This window comes from Rana temporaria, chromosome 4, assembly GCF_905171775.1.
Source record: "Rana temporaria chromosome 4, aRanTem1.1, whole genome shotgun sequence".
NCBI classification, from domain to species: Eukaryota; Metazoa; Chordata; class Amphibia; order Anura; family Ranidae; genus Rana; species Rana temporaria.
Genome location: NC_053492.1, coordinates 351,106,980 through 351,132,048, shown reverse-complemented (window position 1 = coordinate 351,132,048; position 25,069 = coordinate 351,106,980). Strand labels below are relative to the sequence as shown.

Here is a 25,069-nt window from a genome sequence, read left to right as displayed (position 1 = left end):
TCAGATTATCCTTCATCGGAAATTTCTTAAAGTTTGACACACAGCAAACATTTGTCCGTTGAAAAATCAACAATTGTCCGATGGAGCATACAGATGGTCAGATTGTCCAATTAAAACATGTCCGCTGGACCCTTGTTAAAGTCTGATCATGTGTATGGGCCTTTAGAGTAGTAGCATGAAGTAACTTTTATTTTTTTTATTTTTTTCACACTGCTTTTTATCACTGCTTTCAAAGGCAAGTGCTCTAAATGTACTAATGCTTTACATTTTCAGTCACATAATGCCAGCATGTTTACATCAGACCTATAGTTAAAGTGGCTGTAAACCCTCTCATATAGCCAGTGATATGAACAGCCTCAGATGATGCAGAGATGAAACAAATCCTCCTACATAAGTTTTACATGTATATCTATCTGCTGTGTTCAGCTTTATATACTGTTTAGAAAGTGCAGATCACATTCAAATTTTCACTTCCTCATTTAGCAGTGTGGTGTTGGATTACACTGGGAGACAGCATATTGGAGGAAAGTCTCTCTCACTCACACACACACACACACACACACACACACACACACACACACACACACACCCACACCCTCCAGATAGGCAGGCACTTTCATGCTAATAACTGAGCAGGAGAAAGCCACGGTACTTAGTGCTTTGAAGAGAGATAAGAAAACACTCCAGATGTGTGCCCAGTTAAAATTTCATGAATCGGGTTTACATCCACTTTAACATAGTAGTATATCTTGAAATAGTATAACTTTTTTTTTTTTTTCTACTCTTCACATTGAAGCTCATGTACTTAATGTGGTTACCAGAAAGAAGATTGTCTATGTTCCTAAATTTGACCAAAGTGGATGCTACTATAAATATGTAAATTATGCAAACTCTTTATAAAAAAACCTGCATTACTTAAATCAAAACACATTTCTAAAGAAAAGTGCTATACCATTTTGTCGCTGTTTACTTTCACTTTGGTGTTCTTTTAATTGTTAATTTTTTCCAGAAGGCAAAACTGGAGGCCAAGTTGCATCAGACAACAGCCGCAGCTGCAGCCGCTTCAGCAGCAGGTCCTGTCCACAACTCTGTGCCTCCCAATCCAGTGGCGGCTCCAGGATTCTTTATCCATCCATCTGATGTTATCCCACCCACTCCAAAAACGACTCCTCTCTTCATGACTCCACCACTCACACCACCCAACGAAGCAGTGTCAGCTGCCATCAATGCAGAGCTGGCTCAGCTTTTCCCTGGCACAGTCATTGATTCTCCACCTGCTATCTTGGCTTCACATGGCAAGAATGCTAACAAACCTAGAGGGGTAAAAGTGTTAATTTTACTTTTTCACACTTTACATTTGATAAAACGCACATTTCCCCAAGCTTAACCCTTTTCCCCAAGTTTTTAAACAGTTTGCATCTTGGCTCTAATATAACTTATTGCTTTGCTTCAGAATCAGCTCGGTTCAGGTCTTGCACTGGCGATCTCTCATGCCTCTCATTTTCTACAGCCTCCTCCTCATCAGTCCATTATTATAGAAAGAATGCATTCCGGTGAGTTAAACTATGCAATGCTTAAATTTTATAATATAATTGTAATGTGTTTTTTTGCACGGTTTCTTGAAATTATATTTTTGTGAACTTCTGTAAATGTGTTTTTATTTTTTGCTCAAGGAGCCAGAAGATTTGTGACACTGGATTTTGGCAGACCTGTTCTCCTTACGGATATTCTCATTCCTACCTGTGGTGATCTAGCCTCCTTGTCTATAGATATCTGGAGTTTGGGTGAGGAAGTGGATGGCAGAAGACTCGTGGTTGCCACTGATATCAGTACCCATTCACTAATACTACATGACTTGTTACCACCCCCTGTATGCAGGTTCATGAAGGTAATACATTTTCACTATTAAACCAGCATGGACAGAACTGAATAAAAATGTTTTATATAGAGCAAGTGAGAAGGTTGGATAAAATGTTTGTGTATAGTGTTTTTTCTAAATGTTTGGTGTGCCGTTTACTTATAAGGAGATGGCAGCTGCTACAAATTTATATGGTTTACAATTACTATATTGTTGGCTTCTAGATCACGGTTATTGGTCGTTATGGAAGTACAAATGCCAGGGCCAAGATTCCTCTAGGCTTTTATTATGGCCATACCTACATTTTACCTTGGGAGAGTGAACTGAAACTCATGCATGACCCACTCAGAGGTGAAAGTGAATCGGCAAGTCAACCTGAAATTGACCAGCATCTGACAATGATGGTAGCTCTGCAGGAAGATATCCAGTGCAGGTATGTTTTGAAGTCCTAATAAATAAATAAATATATATATATCTATATATCTATATATATATATATATCATGTTTTCTAATTTCCATGTTCTTAAACACATCTTTGCATAATTGGGGAAAATAAATAGATCAAATAAATGCATGGCACAATATAATATTGGTTTGTTTGTTTTTGCCAGTGTTCAACTCTTCTCCTATGAGCAGGCTTGCAAGCACACCAGCCTTTAAACGCTCACGTGTTAAAACCTTAGCCCTTACTCTTGGTTGTCTGGTTGCTTTTCTCTACATGCCTCAAATTGTTCTCCTTCCTGTTTTTAGGTGTCTCCATCCCCTTACAGGGAGAATTGGAGCCACTGTTGTGTACTCACTCTTGGTGTGAGACTTGTGCTTCCACAGAAACCACCCCAGTGGCACGCCAGTCCCTTGCTGTCTCTGGTGCCCTTTGAGTGTGAAGCACTTGGGGCGCATGCTCAAGCTACTCAGAAGTTCGGGAAAGCTCAGATCTGCAGCCAATGGCAGTGAGTCAACAGTAGTGACTGTTGGTGTGCACATTTCAAAACACTTGGATAATGTTACACAACTTTATTTAATATGCATACATAAAACAAAATACTTTAAAGTGAACATGTTCCCAGAAAACACTTTAAAATCTGTCAAAATTAACACCAGAACAAAGTAAAGCTTGGCCATACATTATACAATTTTCTTATTCAATTTCCTTTAGATTTACATTAAATTATGTAGTAGAAGGGCTGGCTTGATTGCATATAAATTGAAAGCGTTTTGGTACATCTAAAGGAAAATTGTACAAGACAATTGTATAATGTATGGCTAGCCCAAAACTTGGGTCCCTTTCTGTTGCCAGAATCTTGGAAGCCTGTCTGCCCTCCAATGTAAACACTGCACACTGGGTATGTACCCCTGTCCCATCCATTCTTGGTGTTTGATGTGCCTGGGGGGGGGGGGTTCATGGGTGCAGCATCCAGCCCCTCTGACAACATTTGAAAGGCTAGAATTATCAGGTGCAGAATACTTGCATGCTAGGCGTACTTCCCTGAATTGTACCACTCAATAGGTGTGCAGCTGCATTGTAAGTCTGTAACAGGTTCGGGCAGCGAGACAACGGCTCTGTGAGGGTAGATATGCTAGAATTGTTTCACGGGGGGCTTTACATCCAGTGTGCATGTAGCCTAAGCTGTTGGAAGGTGACTGATAGTGACTTTTGTATCTGTTGTGAGCTGTGAGGATTCTTGAGGATATATTGCTTCACCGTACAAGCAGCTAGAGTTTCTCAGGGATGACTTGTTCTAAAGCTCTTTTGCTGCTGGTTAAGGTTATGCAACTATGTCTGGGTACAGGTGCATTTTAAACTGCGCTGTGGGAGTGATTCAGAAGAATTAAAAATCAAGCATCGAGGGTCACAAGGTGCATATGCAGCAATATACTGTATAAAACTTTTGGGATCACATACACTATTGCTCATGTCACTTTTTTCCGCCAATGTGTCTTTTTTGTGTTCATTTGGCAGGTATAATCTTGCTTGCCATCGATTAGAGACTCTGCTACAAAGCATTGATCTTCCTCCACTGAATAGCGCTAATAATGCACAATATTTCCTGAGAAAGCCAGATAAAGCTGTAGAAGAAGACAGCAGAGTGTTTTCTGCTTACCAGGACTGCATACAGCTACAACTCCAGTTAAACCTGGCTCATCATGCCGTTCAAAGACTCAAGGTGGCCCTTGGCATGAGCAGAAAAACACCAAGGGAGCAATATGATTCTCGAGAACTTATCCATACATCTTCAACTGAACAGTTGCGCACAATTATTCGGTACCTTCTGGACACTTTACTAAGTCTCCTCCACTCCTCCAATGGTAAGTTTTGTCCTCATTAAAAATCATGCTTTTGGCTAAATGGTTATCCAAATTATTTTCTCAAAACTGTAATTAACTTTACAATGCTTTAACATAAAGGGTAGCTCCATATTCGTGGGGAAGAAAAATGGCAAATAAAAAAAAATATATATTCATCTCTCCATCTCTCTATCTCACAATTGTGACACAAGTCCTATTGTAATTTAAATGTTATTTAAAATTACCTTTTTTATTTTTAATCTGAAGCTCTAATTTTTTGTAAAATGCAATATGGCTACCTGGAGGTGTTCTATACACAGAATGCCCCTCAAACATTTCCAGCTTGTGTGATTGGCTCACTGATTTTCCCAGCAGTCTTCACTGTCCGATTTTTGGGATCCCCTGCAACAAAAAGGTAATTTTTGGTGAGATTTTCAATGGGAAATCACTTCTAAAGTGCAGACCCTGGAATTTTCCTCAGAGCCCTATAGGTGCAGCAGCTGGTTGAAAATGATGCAACCATTAGACTTAAAGCGGGGGTTCACCCGAATTTTTTTTTTTTTTTTTATATTAGATTGAGGCGAGTTGTTAGAAGCAAAATCAGGTGTTTTTTTTTTTTTTTTTTTAAATCATTGCAGTACATACCGTTTTAGAGATGGATGTTCTCCGCGGCTTCCGGGTATGATCTGCGGGACTGGGCGTTCCTAATTGATTGACAGGCTTCCGACCGTCGCATACAGCGCGTCACGAGTTGCCGAAAGAAGCCGGACTGCGAGTCGGCTCTATAAGGCGCATGCACACCGATGTTCGGCTTCTTTCGGCAACTCGTGACGCGCTGTATGCGTCGGTCGGAAGCCTGTCAATCAATTAGGAACGCCCAGTCCCGCAGATCATACCCGGAAGCAGCGGAGAACATTTATCTCTAAAACGGTATGCACTGCAATGAAAAAAAAAAAAAACCACCCGATTGTGCTTCTAACAACTCACCTCAATCTAATGTTAAAAATGTGTTTTTTGGGTGAACCCCTGCTTTAAGCAGCATGTGATTTCTATAGGAAAACAAAAGGTAGGAATCTGCAACAAAGTTTGTTAAATTCTGTGCAATGTACGTAGATCACCCAGAGGGGGGATTTTTTATTTTTTTTATTAACAAAAGACTTGATTTAATGACAAATCCTATATTTTTTGGGACCTCCCAGTAGCCTTATTTCTATTGGGCCTCTTTTACACGAGCGGCCCAGGGTGGTAACAGGTAGTCGAATCATGGTTTTACTGCCCATCTAAAGTCCACACTACAGCTGGGGGGGGTTCGGACGTTATGTGTCATAGCAAATTTAACATGGCATGTCAAATTGACAGATGCCACTGCCTGTTAAACACTTCCATTTGAGTCAATGGGACTTGCATTTGCAGCTCATTAGTCCCATTGTAAATTGCTGGCTTGCCTCCTAAACTCCTGGCAGTAGCTGCTTGGCCTCAGAGAATGGGCTAGTTTGTATTTGGCCTTAGTTGCTTGCCTTTATGTACCTTATGCACATTTGTGCTTCCTACTACAGGAAGTAACCGAGTGGATGGTGTAATATTGTAGTGGTTTAGTTTTCCCCATCAGATCTCATGTGAAATCTAACTATGAAGCACTGACAGATCTGTCAGTGCTTCATAGGTTTTTTAATCCGGCACCGGTTTCCCAGATTTGCAAGACTTCTGTCTGGTCTTCTGTTTACATGCTTAAAGCGGGGGTTCACCCTATAAACCCCCAAAAAAAAAAAAAAAATTTCTTCTACCATAAAATCAGGCATTGTAGCGCGAGCTACAGTATGCCTGTCCCGATTTTTTTTTTTTTTATCCCCGTACTTACCGTGTACTCGTACATCGAAGATACCGACTCCCCTCGGGGAATGGGCGTGCCTATGGAGACGGAGGATGATTGACGGCCGGCTCTGGCGCGTCACGCTCCTCCGGAAATAGCCGAAATAGGCTTGGCTCTTCACGGCGCCTGCGCATAGCCTGTGCGCAGGCGCCGTGAAGAGCCAAGACCTACTCCGGCTGTCTTCGGGGAGAGTGACGTGCCAGGGCCGGCCGTCAATCATCCTCCCTCTCCATAGGCACGCCCATTCCCCGCGGGAGCCGAAATCTATAATGTACTGGTACACAGCGAGTACGGGGGTAAAAAAATCGGGACAGGCATACTGTAGCTCACGCTACATTGCCTGTCTCGATGGTAAAATCGTGTCACTGAGGGTGAACCACCGCTTTAAGTTTTTTACCAGGTGGCCATCCATAGCTTAAATCAGGCACTCACTATTTCAAATTCCCTGGCTCTGGAGCCTCCAGTGCCAGCCATCCAGAGTCCGACCTCACTTTTCTAAATTAAATGAAGCAGATGGCTGCCCTGCAATGTTGTTGGATGTTTCATACATCTTTTTGTTGAATCTGGACATAGCACACTGCAGCACTGCCTGGGATTGCATTACTTTTACCGTGTTTTACTCACACAGGCTTGGTCACGAAGATCAAACCTGTTTGAGGGTGACATGTGTTTAGTCGTGTGCTCCACGTGGGGCTGCCATGTGTACGCTCAGCTTTCAATATGTTGGATCAAATATCTGATGACATTGAAGTGCAACTGTCTGCTTCCTCATTTAAAGTCCTTTGGTTTAATTCACTAAGCTAATGTAATGTGTGCTGTAGCAGCTTCTGTCTTCATCCTTGAGTGTTTAAAAAATAACTAACATCACAGGGCTGAAAATTATGATCACTATGCCAAATAACATGTTCAGGTTGCAAGACATCCAAGTTGTAAACCTCTAGAAGAAAGTTAGCAATAGCATCTCCCATATAGCTTTTTCCATAATGATTTTTTTTTTTTTGTAGGACATTCTGTACCAGCAGTCCTCCAGAACACTTTTCATGCACAGGCCTGTGAAGAGCTGTTTAAACACTTGTGCATAAGTGGAACACCAAAGATAAGACTGCACACTGGCCTGCTCTTGGTGCAGCTCTGTGGTGCTGAAAGATGGTGGGGCCAGTTTCTTTCCAATGTTTTACAAGAACTATACAACTCGGAGCAGTTGTTGATCTTTCCTCAGGACCGGTGAGTGATCATTTTAAATATGTATGCATTGTGCTGCTTGTAGATAGGTTAGTAGGTGATTCACACCATCAGTGTTTACTTATGACCTAAAATATCAGTTTTTGGATGGGCATACATTTAAGTTGGTGCAACCAAATATCAATTGGGAAAAAACTATGCCGCTGCTGTAAGCAGACCAGAAGTACAGTGGGGTGGATGTGAGGGAAATACGGGGAATGAACAGTTCAAAAGATCAACATTCAGAGGGAAGAGGAAGCTCCCACTATGTAGGTCCTGAGGTAACAAGCTAAAGATTTCTACCCTCAATATACAGCCCTTAAATCTTTCAAATATGAAGAAAGAAGAGACTCAATATTCCCCATGAAAGGAGGTGGGAGCTATTGGTATCACCATATAGCAATAACTGAGAAATAAAAACCTGATTGTTCTCAACCACCCCTTAGAAAAATATCAAAGAATGTTTCAACTCGCTGAACTGACTGTAAAAATTGTATTGGTTACAAAAAACATGTATGTATAAAACATTGGTACCACACAAGCTCATTTGCACCATTAAAAACCAAAACCTCCACCTCACACAAAATCCAGCTATAATTGACAGTTACCAAATCATGGTATCAAATCCCATCAATAAATTGCATAACTGTTGTGGCGATAAAGTGACATAATGATCCTGCAGGGTCATATACATATAGATGCTCCAGCTCATAAGTAAAGTGATCACATTTTAGGAGTCCACCATTTAATTAAAAAAAATAAGATGGGAATAACTCCTGCAGTGAATGAATAGAATTCACATAATGCAGTGGTTTAGAGGGGTATACTGAGTCAAATCTTAGTGATTGTTGTAAAGTCCCCCCCCCCCCCATAAAAATAACAAACATGTTGTACTTACCAGCTTTGTGGCAGTGGATTTTCACAGAGCAGCCTGGATCCTCCTCCTTGGGTTCCTCTTCTGTGATCCTGACCCCTCCTGTTCAGTGCCCCCACAGCAAACGGCTTGCCATGGGGGCACCCGAGTCGCAGCTTTGTGTGTCCATTCAAACATGGAGCCCTGACCTGCCCCCTCTCTCCCCTGATTGGCTAGCTGACTTTGCAGCAACAGTTAATGGCGGTGCTGTGTCTCAGCCAATCGGAAGGGAGAATCTCGCACGACTGATACACTTGTGGAGATCGCTGGACAAAGAGGGGCCTCAACTAAATGTGAAGGGGCAGCTGCACACAGAAGGCTTATCTTCATGCATAGAATGACACAGTAAAGTACATCATAATGATCACGCTCTAAGGCCTGACCCGATATTGTGTTTTTATTTTATTTTTTTGCAAAAAAAAATACGGTCACCAAGTGCGTTTTTTTTTGTTTTTTTTTTTCGAACACCTCACCCCATCAAGTTGTATACTAATAACAGACTACTCAATATATTTTTGTAAATTCCTTATCCAGTACTTCAGTGAGTTGAATATAATAAACATGTATTTGACTAAAAATATATGGGGGGGGGGGGGGAGAAACGGTACAGGGTATATCGGTGAATGTGTCTCAATCCATTTGATCTCCCTTTTTAATGTCACATCTTTTAGAAAGGGGACAAAACTGAGGCCGTCATTCAAGCCAGGTGGTTTTGTAACCTCCAACTCATTGACACCTGGCTTCATGTTGCAAAACTAGCTGGTCAAAATTCCCTCCTCTACCATCTTGGGGGACTACCTCCAAAACCCAGCATTTCAAGCAACTGGGATCTCTGTTATGTTGCAGACAGACATGTCTTGCTATGAGATATGTTGCGATCTCATAAATGTGTTCTTGGAAGTGTTTATGTATTGTCTTGTCAATATAGTAGGAATCCTGTGTTAACCATATATATGAAAACAGAAAAACTGAGTGCACCTCTGAGTGTAGAGGGTTTGAAATGGTTGTTGGGTAATGAATACATATTGCACTCGCATGTAATGGCGGTAATGTAAGCTTGTAATATGTGGAGGTCTTGACATCTCTAGCAGAGATTGGCTGGGAAGTTGCTGGGTGGTGAGAGAGAAGCACTGGAGAAGCCAGTGCATGGTGTTCATCCGCGTCTGGGTGTCCTTGGCTTACTTGGCACTCTTCTGATACGTAGATTTCGGCCAGGCAGCTGATGGGCAGATGCAGACCGGAGTGCTTTGTTTGGGGAAGCAGAGCCGTGTAACATGGTAGAGCGGCACGGTTTCTGTGTCCTCGGCTGGCTTGGTGAGGTGATGTCACTCTATAAGGGGGTGTTTTGAGGTTCCATCCCTTTGTCAAGCCATAAAGAAAGGGGCGTATTGTCTGCATCATTGAAAGCATCCCATTCGAGTACATAGGAGCAGAATGCTTCTCTCACCACCCAGCAGCTTTCCGGCTGATCTCTGCACAACACCAGCCACTTGCCTGCCGATTTTCTTCTGTCAAGACCGCCACAGATGAGAAGCTGACATTTCCTCTATTACATGCGAGTGCAATATTTATTCCTTAATAGCTGTTTCCACCTCTCTACACAGAGGCGTCCTCTGTTTTTGTGGGGTTTTTTTGTTTTGTTTTTTCAGTGTGCAAGCAAATATTCCTGTTTTTAGATTTCGAATGGAGATCCTATCTCAATACAATCCTGAATAGATGAATTGCCTTAAAGCTTTGTTTTTACTTTCTGTTTGCAGAGTCTTCATGCTACTTTCTTGTATAGGCCAAAGATCCCTCAGTAATAGTGGAGTCTTGGAAAGTTTATTGAATCTGCTGGACAACCTTTTATCACCTCTACAGCCGCATTTACCTGTTTATAGGCGTGTTGAGGGTAAGAGCCTTTTCATGTATGGGTTAGCTTCTTCTCTCCTCTGATTTTTCTATCTTCAGGTTTGTTACAAATTTAGTTTATTGCCAAGTTACTTGCAGATGATGAATTTAAGGCCTCAAGCACACAGGGTGTTTGCTTTGTAAGCTGCTTAAACACGCCTGAAGCCACATATTGCACATGTGTTTAGTCACATCAAGCATTTGAGCGTTACTGAATTGTATTGGCTAGAAAATGTATTTATTCTGGCCATAGCAATGCATTATAATTCAAATGCGCCTAGATGCGTTGAGTGTTTCTGCTCTCTGGACTCATGCACATGGGCGGAAAGAAATACTGCTGTTAAGGGCATCTGGCTGTTTTATGCCCATGAATGGTTTTGCATGGTATTTATTGTGGTGATGCACATGCAGGCATTTATGCATATATTTGCGCTCAGCACAAGGGCAAAAAAAAAGCTCCAAAGCTGCCTTTTGATAAGGAGTGTATGAGCGTGAATTTGTTCTATATAACAAATGAATATCCTAGCCAATAAAATAACTACACTCGTATGCCGATAAATAGTGTTAGACACAACATTAGAGGAATTTTAACTGAAAGTTATGATTTTTTTTTTCTGTTCCCGTAAACGCTGAAAAAGTGTTGTGGTTTTTTTTTTGTTTTTTTTTCTAAAGCCCAGTGTACATGAGGCCCAAATGTTCAAAGCGCCATCAGTGCTGATATATTTTAATGCTGAACGCTAAAGATCTTGGATCAGGAACACTTTTTTATTTTGAAGGACGCAAGAATTGTGCCACCTGCAGAAGGATTGGACATTTGCAAACCAAATATAAATTGTATGCAAGTCCAGATATTGCCTGCTACTCCCTGCATGACATCTTTTTTTTGCTAGTGTCTCAGGAGAATGGATGTCTTCATCTTTTGTGGAAAAGTCTATTCAGTCTTCTCTAGCTTTTTTTTTTTTTCCCCCCTCCACCTTTTTAGATTTCTTCAGTGGCTTTAACCAAGATTTCTCACTTCTTCGCTGATTGAGCTGGTCTCTACATAGCATCTGTCTGGATCTGCCTTTCCTCAGCTTGGCTTTGGAATGCCATTACACTGGACATTTTTAGGGCTAACCTGAAATGGGACATTCGGGCGCCCTTTTGCGCTCCATACCATGGTGTACAGGTTAAAGTTATCCCGCAGGGTGCTTTCCAGGTCCAGAGCCATAGTATTGCCTCAGCAATTGAGCCAGTTTCTGAAGATTCACTTTGCCAAGCAGGACTGGTTGGGTTGAAGCCTAGGAAGCTGCCTAGCTACTGCTGGATTTACAGTGAAAGGGGGTTAATGAAGAGTGTCCAAGATCGGTATGAAGCACTCTTCTCCGCCATTCAGCATGGTGAGCCCTATGCCATTTCTGTTCCTGCTATGGAAAGCACCACATAGAACTCTCATCTCTGGGTTGTTCTTGTGCTAGCCAATAGAGGCATGGTCATATTAGGCCACCTGGTGCCTGTCGGCACCAGCTGCCTGAGTTTGTGAGTACCCGAAGCCTTGCCTCACACTTAAAACTTGGTTTCATCACTGCTACTTGAGTGCAAAATATCTGTACATATATGCAAGGGTGAAGGTCCCACTGCTTCAGCGCACCCCAGCCCATACTCTTATGGTTCCTGGGGTGTCTTTTCAGTATCCTCCAAGTGTGCAGATGCCTACTATCTGAATTTCAGTGACCCTATATTTATAGCATCTACAGCTTTGGAGTTTCCATCTGTCCGATAAAACCCTACCCTGCTGTCATGGATCTCTACCACAGTTACTTAAGTCTTGTGGCATAGTTCACCCAATTCCTTGGAGATTCTGCCTTCAGAGATTTTAGGCACCCTTCAGCACTATTTCCTGCAGAATCTACCGCTGACCTTTTCATGCCCTTCAAATAGGCTGGGCCTTCAGGTGCTGTGACCAGCATGACTTTTTGAAGAGGCTGTTTTTGAGACCCCACAGTCTCCTGCTGTCACCTCAGATTTACCGGTGTTGAACCTTATTGATGCAGTGTGTATTATGCTGCATTTTCAGAATTAGCCTGATCTCTCCAGCTGTGGGTCTTTCAGAGATCGTACAGTTGTAAAGACCTCCATCTGCTACTTGGTATGTTCCTTTATGCAAATTGAAAGGTTCTGGGCTGACCTTTTAAGGATCCTACTGACCAGCAGTGCAGTTCCTCAAGTCCGAGTTTTCCTTGAAAGATCCTCCCCTTGAAAGATCCTCCCCTTTCTCGTGGCTGTGGCCTTATTCCGATCTGCCGAGCTGGTTCCGGCTAACGTGAAAGTTCCTGCGCAGGCGCAATCTGATCTGCCGATTTGGTTCCGGCTAACAAGAAAGTTCCTTTTAAGGACTGCGCAGGCGCAAACTTGCAGACGGAAATCTCTGAACCTCGGCCGGCATCCAGGGCGACGTGGATTTCGAGGAAAGTGGCCAGTCGGCCTCACGTCCTCGATTCGCTCGGCCTCCTGGCTCTTTTTTTTTTTTAACATCCTCCAATCCACGGGGATGTTAAAGAATGAGCCTGGATGCTGGGCGAGGTTTGGAGATTTCCGTCGGCAAGTTTGCGCCTGCGCAGTCCTTGAAGGAACTTTCACGTTAGGGGAACCTTAAGGACAAGTCACCAGCAAATAATTGCAAAATGGATTAGATCTCTCAAAAAGGATCTATCCACCAGTACGGGGGTTATTTACTAAAGGTAAATCCACTTTGCACTACATGTGCAAACTGGACTTGAAATTGCACTGAAAGTGCACTTGCTGTAGATCCGAGGGGGACATGCAAGGAAAATAAGACAGCATTTTATCTCGCACTTGATTGGATGATAAAATCAGCAGAGCTTCCCCTCATTTCAGATCTACCCCTCAGATTTACAGTGACTGCACTTCGCGCATGCACTTGTAGTGCAAAGTGTATTTGCCTTTTGTAAATAACCCCCTAAGTTGGATCCTTTTTTAGTTGAGCTTGTGGAACATTTGTCTGGAGCCTTACACATCCAGTTGGGGTGGCTTATGTCAAGTGTCTAAACTTGTGTCCCATATGGATTTGATGTCTGCATCTACACGGATCACTCTGTTTAAAGCAGACCTTCAGAGAGAGAGAGAGAGGGTGGATAAGTCGTACGAGGGCCAATGAGAGCTGCTGCACTGTAGGTGTGTCTGTGTAAATCCAGACCGCAGCTTCAGCTGCCCACAGTTAAAATGGTTTCTGCCAGACTCGGTGAAAGGATATTTCTACAGCATATTTGGCAAGTACAGAATCCCAGTGTATATATAAAATATACAAAGTGGTTGGAGGGAAGCTTCAAAATGGCAATGTTTTTCTTACAAATTTACGTGAGCAAGATTGCAGTTCCTCTTTAAGGTGCTCGATGCTGATGCCACATCCAAAGTGTCTGACTTACTAGGCCTTTTAGGAGATGTTGTCTCCATGGACCACACAAACGTTTTGCCAGAAAACTTCCCAGTGAGCAAGCAAAATGAAAAACACGACCTAAACAAGTTGCGTTATTTAACAATTTTGTGTTAAAAACATAGGTTTTAGTTGCACCACATTTGACAAAGTGTGGGAACACTAATATTTTAGAGTCTAGGTTTGAGTAGATACAGCAAATAATTTAAGTGCAAGTATACCTGCTCTTAAGGGCAAATATGTCTGGAGGCAGCTGCTCCTGTGTACAAAACAGAAAAAAAAAGATCAATGCTCCTTTCCTGATTCTACTTGGTTCCCCTCATGCCTGGACCCCTTGCTTCGACTCCCTTGTCAGTTTTGGACTCTAGAGCTGTACACCATCCTGGCCACCAATTCCTTCCAAGGATAATTCTTGACCCTTTGGACATGTGAGGCCCTTAGTGGTACCTCGTGCCTCTCGGCTTCCTCTTTTGCCAGTGGGACTTGCTGACCTATGTCCACTGGGACTAGATTTGTCTTTCCCTCACATGGCTAGCAATAAATAGTATAGTATGGACCCGTGTTTTTACCTGGCACTTTTTAATACCATCCCTATTGTGAGATATTCAGTAGACCTCCTACAAAGGATGGGTTTTGAGAACCCTATCCCCACAAGGGGCTTAATACTGTGAGCCTCTGTACATAAAGAACAGGTTCTAAGTGTGCCTCAGACCCTGCGTGGCAGATTATGCTTGTCAGAGGAGAACCCTGTGTCTGGCCAGATTGTTGGCATGCATAGCACATCAGTCTTCTGTTGCAGAAATCCTCAGAAAGGAGAAATAATGCTTTAAGGACTTTGGGAGACCCCTCCACCTAGTGTGGAGGGGGAATTAGCCTCTTGGCTAATTTCCAGCTGATCTTGAAAGGTATTTGGGCACTTTTTCCACTCAAATCACTGTGCTGATAAAATGTTCTGTTCCTTGCTCCATAGATGCTGACATTATGCTGGATCTTTGGGTTCATGTGCATTCCTAGACTGTGGGGTTGTTTCCAGGGATAGACAGGTTTGTTCTTTAGCCGATTTCCCCTCTGGTTTTCTTGGAGGCACAGATTTGCATACCAAATAAAAAGTTCATCTTTAACAGTGAGGCTTGGATCTACCTCCATTACCCTGCTTATCTTTGTGGCAGTGCTTATCCTGCTTAATCCTTCACCCATAGTTATTTTGTGGAATCAAATGTCTGAGTTCTCCTGTGGGCTATGGGGTCACCTTTAGCTACTTGCTGGGTGTTGTGTTCTAGCTGCTGCTTTGTTTTCCTTGATAAGTGTAGCTTAGATGTGGAGGTCTTGTTTCCTAATCCTAGGGGGTCAGGAATAACATTGCGTAGGGCTTTCTTAGATCAGCGTTTTTTTCTCACCAGGCCCTTGTGTCTTTGATACCTCCTTGGCACCTGTTCAATCTGGGGCTTGACCCCATTCTGTTAGGACCACATCAAGTTTGTGGGTCTTTTTTTTTTTTTTTTTTTTTTTTTCCTTTTTACCTTTTATCCTATATGGAATTTTTCATGTTTCAGCTATTTTTGGTGGGTTGTGGTTGATCGGCTTCTCGCTTGATCTAGTTTTCAGTGTGTCCTTACGCATGGAATAGTTCCCTTCTGAGGGCAACAACCTATCCTGATTTTGAGCATCAGGTATTTTCGGTGTCCTCTCTGGTTGGATGGCACGTTCAGCTATAGCAGTGGTTCTCAACCTGGGGGTCGGTACCCCCTCGGGGGTCGAATGACGATTTGTTGGGTGTCACCAAATCCTGGGCTGTTCCTGAAGCCTGCACCGCTCTCCAAGACTTTTTTCGCGGCCACCCAGCTGGGCTGTCCCTGCAACCTGTGGCCACCCAGCTGGGCTGTTCATGGAGCCCACGGCCGCCAACTCAGCCTCTTCGTAGCCACCCATTCAGTACACGGCATTGCTGGCAGAGACTAGAGATCAGCTGACTGGTGAGGAATGTGAAGTGGGGAGGGCTGGAGGAGACCCCCCCAACCAAGGAGTAAGAAGGGGAAAAAAAATAGAAAATACATGGAAGGGAGAGAAAGAACAAGAAAGATGGCTAAAGAGAGGGATGGGGGAAAAAAAACAAGAAATTAGGATTGAGAGAGATAAAAAAGGGAAAGAAAGGAGAACAAAGAGAGTGGTACATATTAAAATGTACCATAAGGGGTTTTAATACTGTACGAGTGGAAGGCACTCAGGGAGCGCTAAATGTCCGTGGGTTAGGGGCGCAAATTACTTGTCTTGGGTGCTGACAAACCACTATACGAAAATGTTAGTTAGGGGTCCCCACAACTTAGGAAATTTTATCAATGGGTCACGGAACTAGTAAGGTTGAGAACCACTGACCTATTGGGTAGTGGGCTCAATATCATCAAGCTCTCCGACTGAAAGTCTTATGAAAGTGTACTGTGAGGTATAATACATTTTTGTTTTCTGCAATAATCTGTGAATATTTCTGTAGGGGTCCTGGACATTCCTATGATAAGTTGGGTGGTCATGCTGGTTTCTCGTTTGCTGGATTATGTTGCAACTGTAGAGGATGAAGCTGCAGCTTCAAAAAAAACCTTAAATGGAAAGGATAGAGAACGGTTCATTTCAGGTAAGGAATTCATTAGTCGTTTGTACCCACATGCTGTGTAGATGATTTTTTTTTTTTTCATACTAATATGGGTAAAGTTCTTCCTATGTGGTCCTCATTTATTCATGATATAGATGGATCAAGGCAGGCAGCCTTGGCACTCCTGTTGAAACTAGTTAATGTAGTTGATACTACATATCCCATTAATCTTCTGCCTCTGAAAGTCATGCCTGTGGTGATTGGTTTTGCAGTGCCTCATGGGATTTGTAGTTAATAAAGTGCTGAGGCTGCATACCTCCTTTTAATCAGTGCATATGTTTTCATGAATGCTTATTCTTGTGTGTCTCATATACAACAAATATGTTGGTCCTCTCTGGTGATCCTTATTTTTTTCTTTATAGTCCATTTGAGAAACACAGTATTTAACATTTAGGTTATACTGCCAAGCAAACCGGATGTACCATGGGGCCGCAGCTAATAATAAAACTCCAGGGCTGTGTGCGCCTACTGATGGCACTGACATGACATCTGAAATCACAGTAAAACAAATAGGCATCACCCACACTCTGTTGCAAACATATTCAGTATTTTATTATTGCAGTGTCACAACAGAAAAGTAATCCAGTGTCCTTTTCTCAAGGTGACATAGTGGAAACATGTTTCCCCCTCCAAAAGTATATACAATTTTCTGACTCCCCTTTAGTTCCATTGATTGTGGCTGGATCCTCTGCCCGCTTGGCTGATCTTCTTACTACTGTTATGCAAGTTCTTCTGGCCCAAATCACCCTGTTATTACTTTGACCAAAAACACGCTCCATAACTTTTCCTGCATATTCTTTATCTGCTTTTCCCATGGCCCTGGTGGCTTTGAAGCAATTGGCCAAAAACTGTGAGTTCTATGGTTCGTAGTCTCTCCAGTCCTTGACTATGTGCCTAAGGAATACCTTGTAAGTGGACTGCCGTTGTGATATCACATCCAAAAATGAGTTGATCACCAGAAAACAAAGACATTTGTGGTCTTTTAAGTACCCACATACGCATTTTCATTAAAAAAAGCCTTTTTTTATTATATCAATTCCAGAATTGATTTAAAGTATCTGTTAAATGCTCACCTTGTAGCATAACCCACTTGCTTTAACCCCTTCCCGACCGCCGCATGTATATATACGTCGGCAGAATGGCACATTGGCGTACCTGTACGTCCCTGCCTTCTAGCGGGTGGGGGGTCCGATCGGGACCCCCCCCCCCCCCCCCCACATGCGGCGGTCGGATTCCCTCGGGGAGCGATCCGGGACGACGGCGCGGCTATTCGTTTATAGCCGCTCCGTCGCAATCGCTCCCCCGTGCTTCACTATGGCGCTGCATCGATCGAGTGATCCCTTATGTAGGGAGACTCGATCGATGACGTCATTCCTACAGCCACACCCCTCTACAGTTGTAAACACACACTAGGTGAACACTAACTCCTACAGCGCCCCCTGTGGTTAACTCCCAAACTGCAACTGTAATTTTCACAATAAACAATGCAATTTAAATGCATTTTTTGCTGTGAAAATGACAATCGTCCCAAAAATGTGTCAAAATTGTCCGAAGTGTCCGCCATAATGTCGCAGTCACGAAAAAAATCGCTGTTCGCCGCCATTAGCAGTAAAAAAATTTTTTTTATAAAAATGCAATAAAGCTATCCCCTATTTTGTAAACACTATAAATTTTGCGCAAACCAATCGATAAACGCTTATTGCTAATTTTTTTACCGAAAATAAGTAGAAGAATACGTATCGGCCTAAACTGAGGAAATTTTTTTTTTTATATATGTTTTTGGGGGATATTTATTATAGCAACAAGTAAAACATATTGCATTTTTTTCAAAATTGTCGCTCTATTTTTGTTTATAGCGCAAAAAATAAAAACCGCACAGGTGATCAAATACCACCAAAAGAAAGCTCTATTTGTGGGGAAAAAAGGACGCCAATTTTGTTTGGGAGCCACGTCGCACGACCGCGCAATTGTCTGTTAAAGCGACGCTGTGCCGAATTGTAAAAACCCCTTGGGTCATGTAGCAGCATATTGGTCCGGTCTATAAGTGGTTAAAAGGGGAATGAATAGTAAAACATGTTTAAATATAAAAAATAAAATGATAAATAGGAAAGTAGAGGGCTGGCAGGAACACAGGAATTTCACAAAGGAAGCAATACAAATAGAACAAGCCACTTTTTCATTCAAGTACATGGTACAGCAGGCACATATTAGGAATATGAAATGTTGGATTTACATATTTAATAAAACAGTTCTTTTTTATGAACAATGTTTGTGGGTACCAAAAAAATAATAAAAAATCGACATTTCTATTCAGCCTTTTGCTAATAAGTCTGGTGCAAGATTGTTTCAGATCTTATTGATGCAGTAAACACCACTCTGAAATTGGAAGATCAGCTTATGGCTTCTACCAGTGCTGTTTGCAGTCTTGGGTCCTTTAAAACTCCTAAAGCTGCACAGACTTTCCCATTGTATCTTTTCCAACTGTTTCTCGCCTTAACAAGGCACTTTGTTCTCCGTAGAAGATGCCCTTTTTCTTTAAGCACCTAATCTGCCCAACTCTGACCCTGACTGTTAAGATATGTCCCTTTCTTTTCTCCAATGCATTGATGTCCCAATTGAAACCCTCCAAGCTTGGTTTCCAAGGTCTGACTCCCCATTTCTGCCAAATTTTTGGACAAGCCTTTCTCTGCAAGAAGGTACACCCCACTTTTTCCAGATACTTGGCTATGCTGATGCTTGGGTTCAGGAGATGGTATTCTAAAGCTACAAACTGGAGTCCAGCTCCCTGACCCCTTCTCGGGTTAATCTCCTCCATCCTCCCTGTGACAGTGCATAGATAAGCAGATTGCCACTGATCCCTCTTCGGTCTTCTGCACCAAGGTGTCATTACTGCAGTTCCTGCTTAATATTTACAAAACCATCTGTCTCGCATTTGATCTCAAAGGCTCTGTTCATTTAAGCCCAGAGGCGATTCAGTTCGCATGTGCCGCGCTATATAAGTTTTTCATTCATTCATTCATTCATTCAAATGTGTAATGGAATACACCAGTTCCTGTTATCCCCTGCCTTCACCAGGTATATGGTCTGGTTTCTGTGGACATAAATGGGATGTACCTGCATGTGCCCAACTTTTCAGCACATTAACATTTTCTGTGTTTTGCTGTAGGGGCCTACCCTACCAGTTCATGATCCAGCCCATCAGTCCCTTATTTATACCTTGTGTGTTCAAGGTGCTGGATCCAGTATATTACACTGGCAGAAAAACCCAGGAAGTCCCCCTATATAATCCCTCCTACTCAGGAAGTTCCTCAGGCGCCCATCCCCCCCCCCCCTCCAAAACTTGATGCTGTTTGTTCACTAAGGTTCTCTAACAAATCTCTGAGGGCTTTACAGAACAGTTGTATTCATACTGAGATTAAATTACACACGGTGAACTCTATTTACTAATTGGGTGACTTTTGAAGGCAGTTGGTTCCACTAGATTTTAGTTGGGAGTATCAGAGTAAAGGGGGTTGAATTCAAATGCATGGCACACTTTTTAGATATTTATTTGAAAACTAAGATTTTTCTTCCACTTAATTATGTGCCACTTTGTGCTGGTCGATCACAAAATTCCAGAAAAATACATTTAGTTTTTTTGGTTGCAACATTAAAATATGTAAAAAATATTAAGGGGTAAGAATACCTTTTCAAGGACATATATATAAAATGTGTGTGTGTGTGTGTGTTCTTGCACAGGAGAGCCACTGTGTAGCAGCTAATCTGCTATGGGGTGGTCCCAAAGCAATAAAACATACAAGAATGGAAGGAAAAAAGACTGGTAGAAAGTGAAAAGGGGACTTTAAAGCAGTATTGGACCCAAAACAAAAACATAATATATTGTCACTTGCCAATCATTAGATTTGGTGACTGCATTTTTTATTTATTTTTTTGGCTTTTTTCACCTGGTGATTTGGTTACTAAGGCCCCCTACTGTATTGGTGCCCCCACTGTGGATGAAGACGCACAGTGGCACTTTTGGGCAGTCACATTTTTAATATGGGGGAGGGGACTGTTAGATTTAGATTCAACTGATAATTGAAGCCAAACTCAAGCTAACCCTTTATAACCAGTTACATCAAACATGTTTTTTGTTATCCTTTTGGGATAAAAGTTTTACTGGACATGGGTAAATAAAAGCTGGTCATTGTAAGCACCCGTGCCAGTGTTGAAAGGTTTGTCTCAACCCTCTAACTGCTCCATCTGTGGAATACCTTGTTCTTTTGAAAAATACCAGACTTATGGGGCAGGATTACCAGGTAAAAAATAATAAAAAGAGAGGCTAAAAAAGAAATAGAAATGTAGCCACAACATCTAAGAATCGGTAAGCTGCAATATAATTGTTTACTTTTGGGTTTAATACTGCTAACATTTCAAGCTGCTGTGTTTTAACTCTGTCAGTCACATTATTTTGATTTTAAGTAATTTAAAATGAGGCTAACAATTAACTCAGAATGAGATTTAAATCTTCTATGATGAGCCTTTTTTGTGTGTCTTTTAATTGTATATTCCTTTGCGTAGGGAACCAGTGGAGTTTCATTAACAATAACCTGCACACACAGTCTCTAAACAGATCGTCTAAGGGAAGCAGCAGTTTGGATAGGCTGTACTCCAGGAAGATCAGGAAACAGTTGGTTCACCACAAACAGGTAATCTGTATGGTGTGGAATATATTAGTATGTTGTGTAAAAGTACAGAATTTAGAACGTCTGGTCCTTTTCAAAGAGTCATTTTGTATGGCTTGACAAGTCAATGATTTTTTACAAACGCCATCCGTTGCTTTTAAATATATGCTCATACATGTTTTCCTATCTTTGGAATCATTAAAGTCAAACTGTGTCAGGGTTATGAACATTTTATTTCTTAAATCTGGCAGCCTTCCACACGTCTAATCTCTATAGACTATGGGGGATCACTGTCTGTAGTTCTGAATGTCCATAGTCTGACCAAAGTTATATCTTAAAGTGGAGTATCGGCCACATGTTTGTTTATTTTTTAGGCATCCCATCATAATGCTTTATTTACCCAAATAACGTTTATAGATGTTTGCTAGTGGGTCTGAATATATCCTTCTTTTTTTTTTTTTTTATACTTGCTATTAAAATCCTTGCGATATTGCGCGTGCATGATGCTCCGGCAGCCATAGCGCCGATTAGTTGCAATAACAACTGGGTGTCTACGGCGGAAGGTCCAGCCCCGTTGTAATGGTAACCACCTTAAATCGCGTAATTTCCTGTCAGGGAAATGATGCGATTTCTGCTCACAGTACTGCCCACTGGCTCCTGGGAAATGATGACTCGCATTTCTCAGGAATACAGGCGAGGAAGGAAGTGACGAGGAGCGCCGTGGACCAGGAAGTGGCAGATTAGGAGCCACTACGTAGCATCAGGGCGTTTCTGGTAAGAGAAAAAAAATATTTTCCCTCTCAAATGTTTCTTAATACTATTAAAGGTCTGTGAATATGCAAAACATTTTTTTCAGGGTGGAACTCTGCTTTAAGGTGTATTTAAAGTGTATTTACATTTTTGCAGCCAAATTTGGATACCAACTACTTAATATTTGTTACATGTTCTTTATTCACATAGCATAACTTTTAAAATATTCAAAATGGCAGATTTATCTTTTTAGAGGCTTTTTTTCTGGAATCTAGCATTGAAAAATCCCACTTGCTTCTCTTGATGTATGAGGTGGCTGTCTTTGCTATAATTAGCTCTGTCTGTACTGTGCTGGCAACTCTCCATAATTGTATCCTAGATCACCTCCCAAAGTACAGTGTTAACTAGTCTGACAGGATGTAAAAAAAGTTAAGGTTTCCAAAAGAGAATAACATTTTTAAACCATTCTCTCGAATCGCACCAAAGTCATGTGCACAAATTTTGGAACGGCACTGCAACTGGATCGAAGGGTGCCTTTTTTTACCATGCAATCTAGTGTGGTTTAATGCACTTGCGTTTGAGGTGGTGTCAAGATTGAACTGACACCCACTGCAAATTGCAAGAGCAGTGTGATTTTAATGCAGTGCAGGAAACTCGCACAGATAACAGGGTTTCCTGCGCTGCATTAGTGTGAACCTAGGCTTATATATTTTTTAATAACCACCTCATTCGAGAGTGTTGGCATAAGTGACTTTATTAAGCATTCTTGTGACCTTGCAAATGCCTCCCTGATGTGGATTTGGAGTAAAGATGCCTGTACTAGATGTCACCGATGTGAGTTTATTATATCATGTAATAAATTTACTTTTCTTCTAGCAACTCAACTTACTGAAGGCAAAACAGAAGGCTTTAGTAGAGCAGATTGAAAAGGAGAAAATACAGAGCAACAAGGGATCATCTTACAAGCTTTTGGTGGAACAGGCAAAACTTAAACAAGCCACTTCTAAGGTGAAGAAATAACAAACCACAGTTTTTATATAATGGGGTTATTTAAAGGTTTTCTTACAAGTCTCTCTGTTCTAGATGTACAACTGAACCTTAACATTTAATTGCATGTCAGTTTATTCAAAACAATTTGCTCAATGTTTCAAGAAGCTAAGACAGCCCATAGACAAGTCCTTTTTTTTTTTTTTTTTTTTTTTTTTTTTTTTTCCTTCTTGTTTCAGCAGGTTAAACTAAAAATAAATTATTTGATTCCCCCATCCACACACTCAATGTAGATGGGGAAATCTTCCCCTCTGAGCTTATTGTATTCTGACAGGGTGGGAGATTGTCTTATGTACAACCTCCCTAACCATACATGAATTGAAATTCAGCCAGTTCCGGCTAAACTGACCAAATTTCGATCCATGTATGTCTGACTGTCTGATGGTGTGTGTGTGTGTGTGTGTGTGTGTGTGTGTGTGTGTGTGTGTGTGTGTGTGTGTGTGTATATCTATATATCTATATCCAGGGCTCAAAATTTCAAGTCCTGAGCTACTAGCCAGGCCTCAAGAGTTACTCGCCACCAGTTGCCCCACCTAATTCATACACTGCCCTGCGCCTAATTGCACCCGTAAACACGACCAGAGGGACAGGGCACTAGAACTGGGTCTCTTCCCCATTCTCTTGCTGTCTCCTCTGCAACTCCCATCCATCCTCTCTCTCTCTCCCTCTCCTATTCATCTCATCATCAGGAGCCTGTGTGTGCGGCTCCACGCTTGCATGTCCCCACTTCCCCCTTTTATTCAGGCTGGCAGAGAGGAGAGGAGCTGCAGCACAGCGGGAGGGAGTACAATCCAGCGCTGAGATCCACACAACTGCACAGCCATTGACACCATAGCACAGCGCACACTGACAGCGCACAGCACACATTGAGACCAGTCTGTTCACAGTGCTCAGGCTAAACTGTTGGACACTTACAAAGAGCACAAGGAGAAGAAAACTGCACAAACTAAAAGGCTGCCGCTCTCATGTCAGGGCAACTTTCAGTGAGCGCTGCACCGGAGTGTTAATTTTTGCAATCCTCCACCTCACTCATTACTTTCTGCTCTCCAGCTACATTGGTCGGGGGAGGGGGGCAGGCTCAGAGAGGTCATACTGTTAGGTCCCATGGCTTAATGAGAATTGTAAGGAGAGCACCTGTGTACTGCTCTGCCTGTGCGCGGCTCAGACTACTTTTCCCGAGCATGCTCCTTTACTCTTCAGCCGCCAATCTCATATGGACTCTAAGTGTAGGCACAGATTAGAGGGAGATTGGTCATGTAGCCATGTCATCACTCGCCCCCAGCTTAAATCCATTCGCCAAATGCTAGTAGGCGAGTGGAAATTTTGAGGGCTGTCTATATCTATCTATATATATATATATATATATATATATATATATATATATATATATATATAATTTTTTTAAAAGGCGGTTTGTTTTGCTTTTCAAATGCTAAAACACATTTTAAAGCTTATTTCCTGGCAAAGCAATTCCTGTGTATTGCTTGCCTATTGCCATTTTTCACATACATGGAAATACAATTAAATGTATTTTAGTGCACACAAACACAATACCCAATTTTTTTATAAAATATAACAATATTATGTGCTTTGTAAATACTAAACATATCAAGATTTTAAATTGCGCATTTCTGCAAACTAGGATACCTAGAGTGTTCATAGGTGACACTTTAAAAGCCTTTGCAGGTTTTCTGTTAAGCGTTGGCTGTGTGGTTTGGTGTTAGAATTATCGCTCTTTGACGTTTGCGGAGATATCACAAATATGTGCACGCTTGTTTTGCATTTGCACATGAACGCAGTGTAATGGGGGTGTGTGTGTTTGTTTTTTGTTTTTTTAACTTTCTTTTTCCATTAAACTGTTAATATCACAAGGGATGAACAACCTCTTGTGATAACTCTAGGCAGTGACAGGTACTCTTTATGGAGATATCAGGTGTCTAATAGACCCCTGATCCCTCTCTGCCCTCGAAGGCAGCTGATCAAACTGATCTTCCTACATGCCTTCTGAGTGTGTTTAGCTGTGATAAAACCATTTCAGAATCATGGCTGCAGCCATGATCCTGGTATGATCGCTTCCCAGCCAGGATGTTACACATATACATTTACACATACATATGCTACATGGAAAGTCGTTAAAGCCTTGTCCTTGCATTCAACATTGTCTGCTTTTTTTTATATATATATTTAAGAGCAATTCTCTTTAGCAGCTCGCCTTCCAAGTGCACCAACCCTGGGACCAGACACTAGTTATTGATGTATATTTACTAGGGTTGTCCTGATATTGTTATCGGGACCGATACCGAACATTTGCACGAGTAATTGTACTCGCACAAATGCTCCCGATGCCTTACCTGATACCTGGTTGGCGGGCAGAGTCAGTGGCTGGAGAGGGCGGGCAGAGTCTGTGGATGGAGTCGGCGGGCGGAGAGCGAGTCCCATCAGTGCCAGACACCCGTCGGTGCCCCCTATTAGTGCCCATCAGTACCAGCCAC

The 25,069-nt window shown here is 42.0% G+C and overlaps 1 protein-coding gene across 1 annotated transcript in view; it reads left to right on the top strand.

The window, feature by feature from the left end:
• Window positions 1–25,069, top strand: part of BIRC6 (baculoviral IAP repeat containing 6) — a 347,923-nt gene that overhangs the window by 102,841 nt on the left and 220,013 nt on the right. The window contains exons 25-34 of the mRNA XM_040347806.1: window positions 1,010–1,321; window positions 1,454–1,553; window positions 1,674–1,888; window positions 2,083–2,291; window positions 3,820–4,166; window positions 7,020–7,239; window positions 9,907–10,040; window positions 15,961–16,098; window positions 20,677–20,804; window positions 22,407–22,538. Of these exons, the coding sequence (XP_040203740.1) occupies window positions 1,010–1,321; window positions 1,454–1,553; window positions 1,674–1,888; window positions 2,083–2,291; window positions 3,820–4,166; window positions 7,020–7,239; window positions 9,907–10,040; window positions 15,961–16,098; window positions 20,677–20,804; window positions 22,407–22,538 (1,935 nt within the window). The remainder of the gene's footprint in view (window positions 1–1,009; window positions 1,322–1,453; window positions 1,554–1,673; window positions 1,889–2,082; window positions 2,292–3,819; window positions 4,167–7,019; window positions 7,240–9,906; window positions 10,041–15,960; window positions 16,099–20,676; window positions 20,805–22,406; window positions 22,539–25,069) is intronic.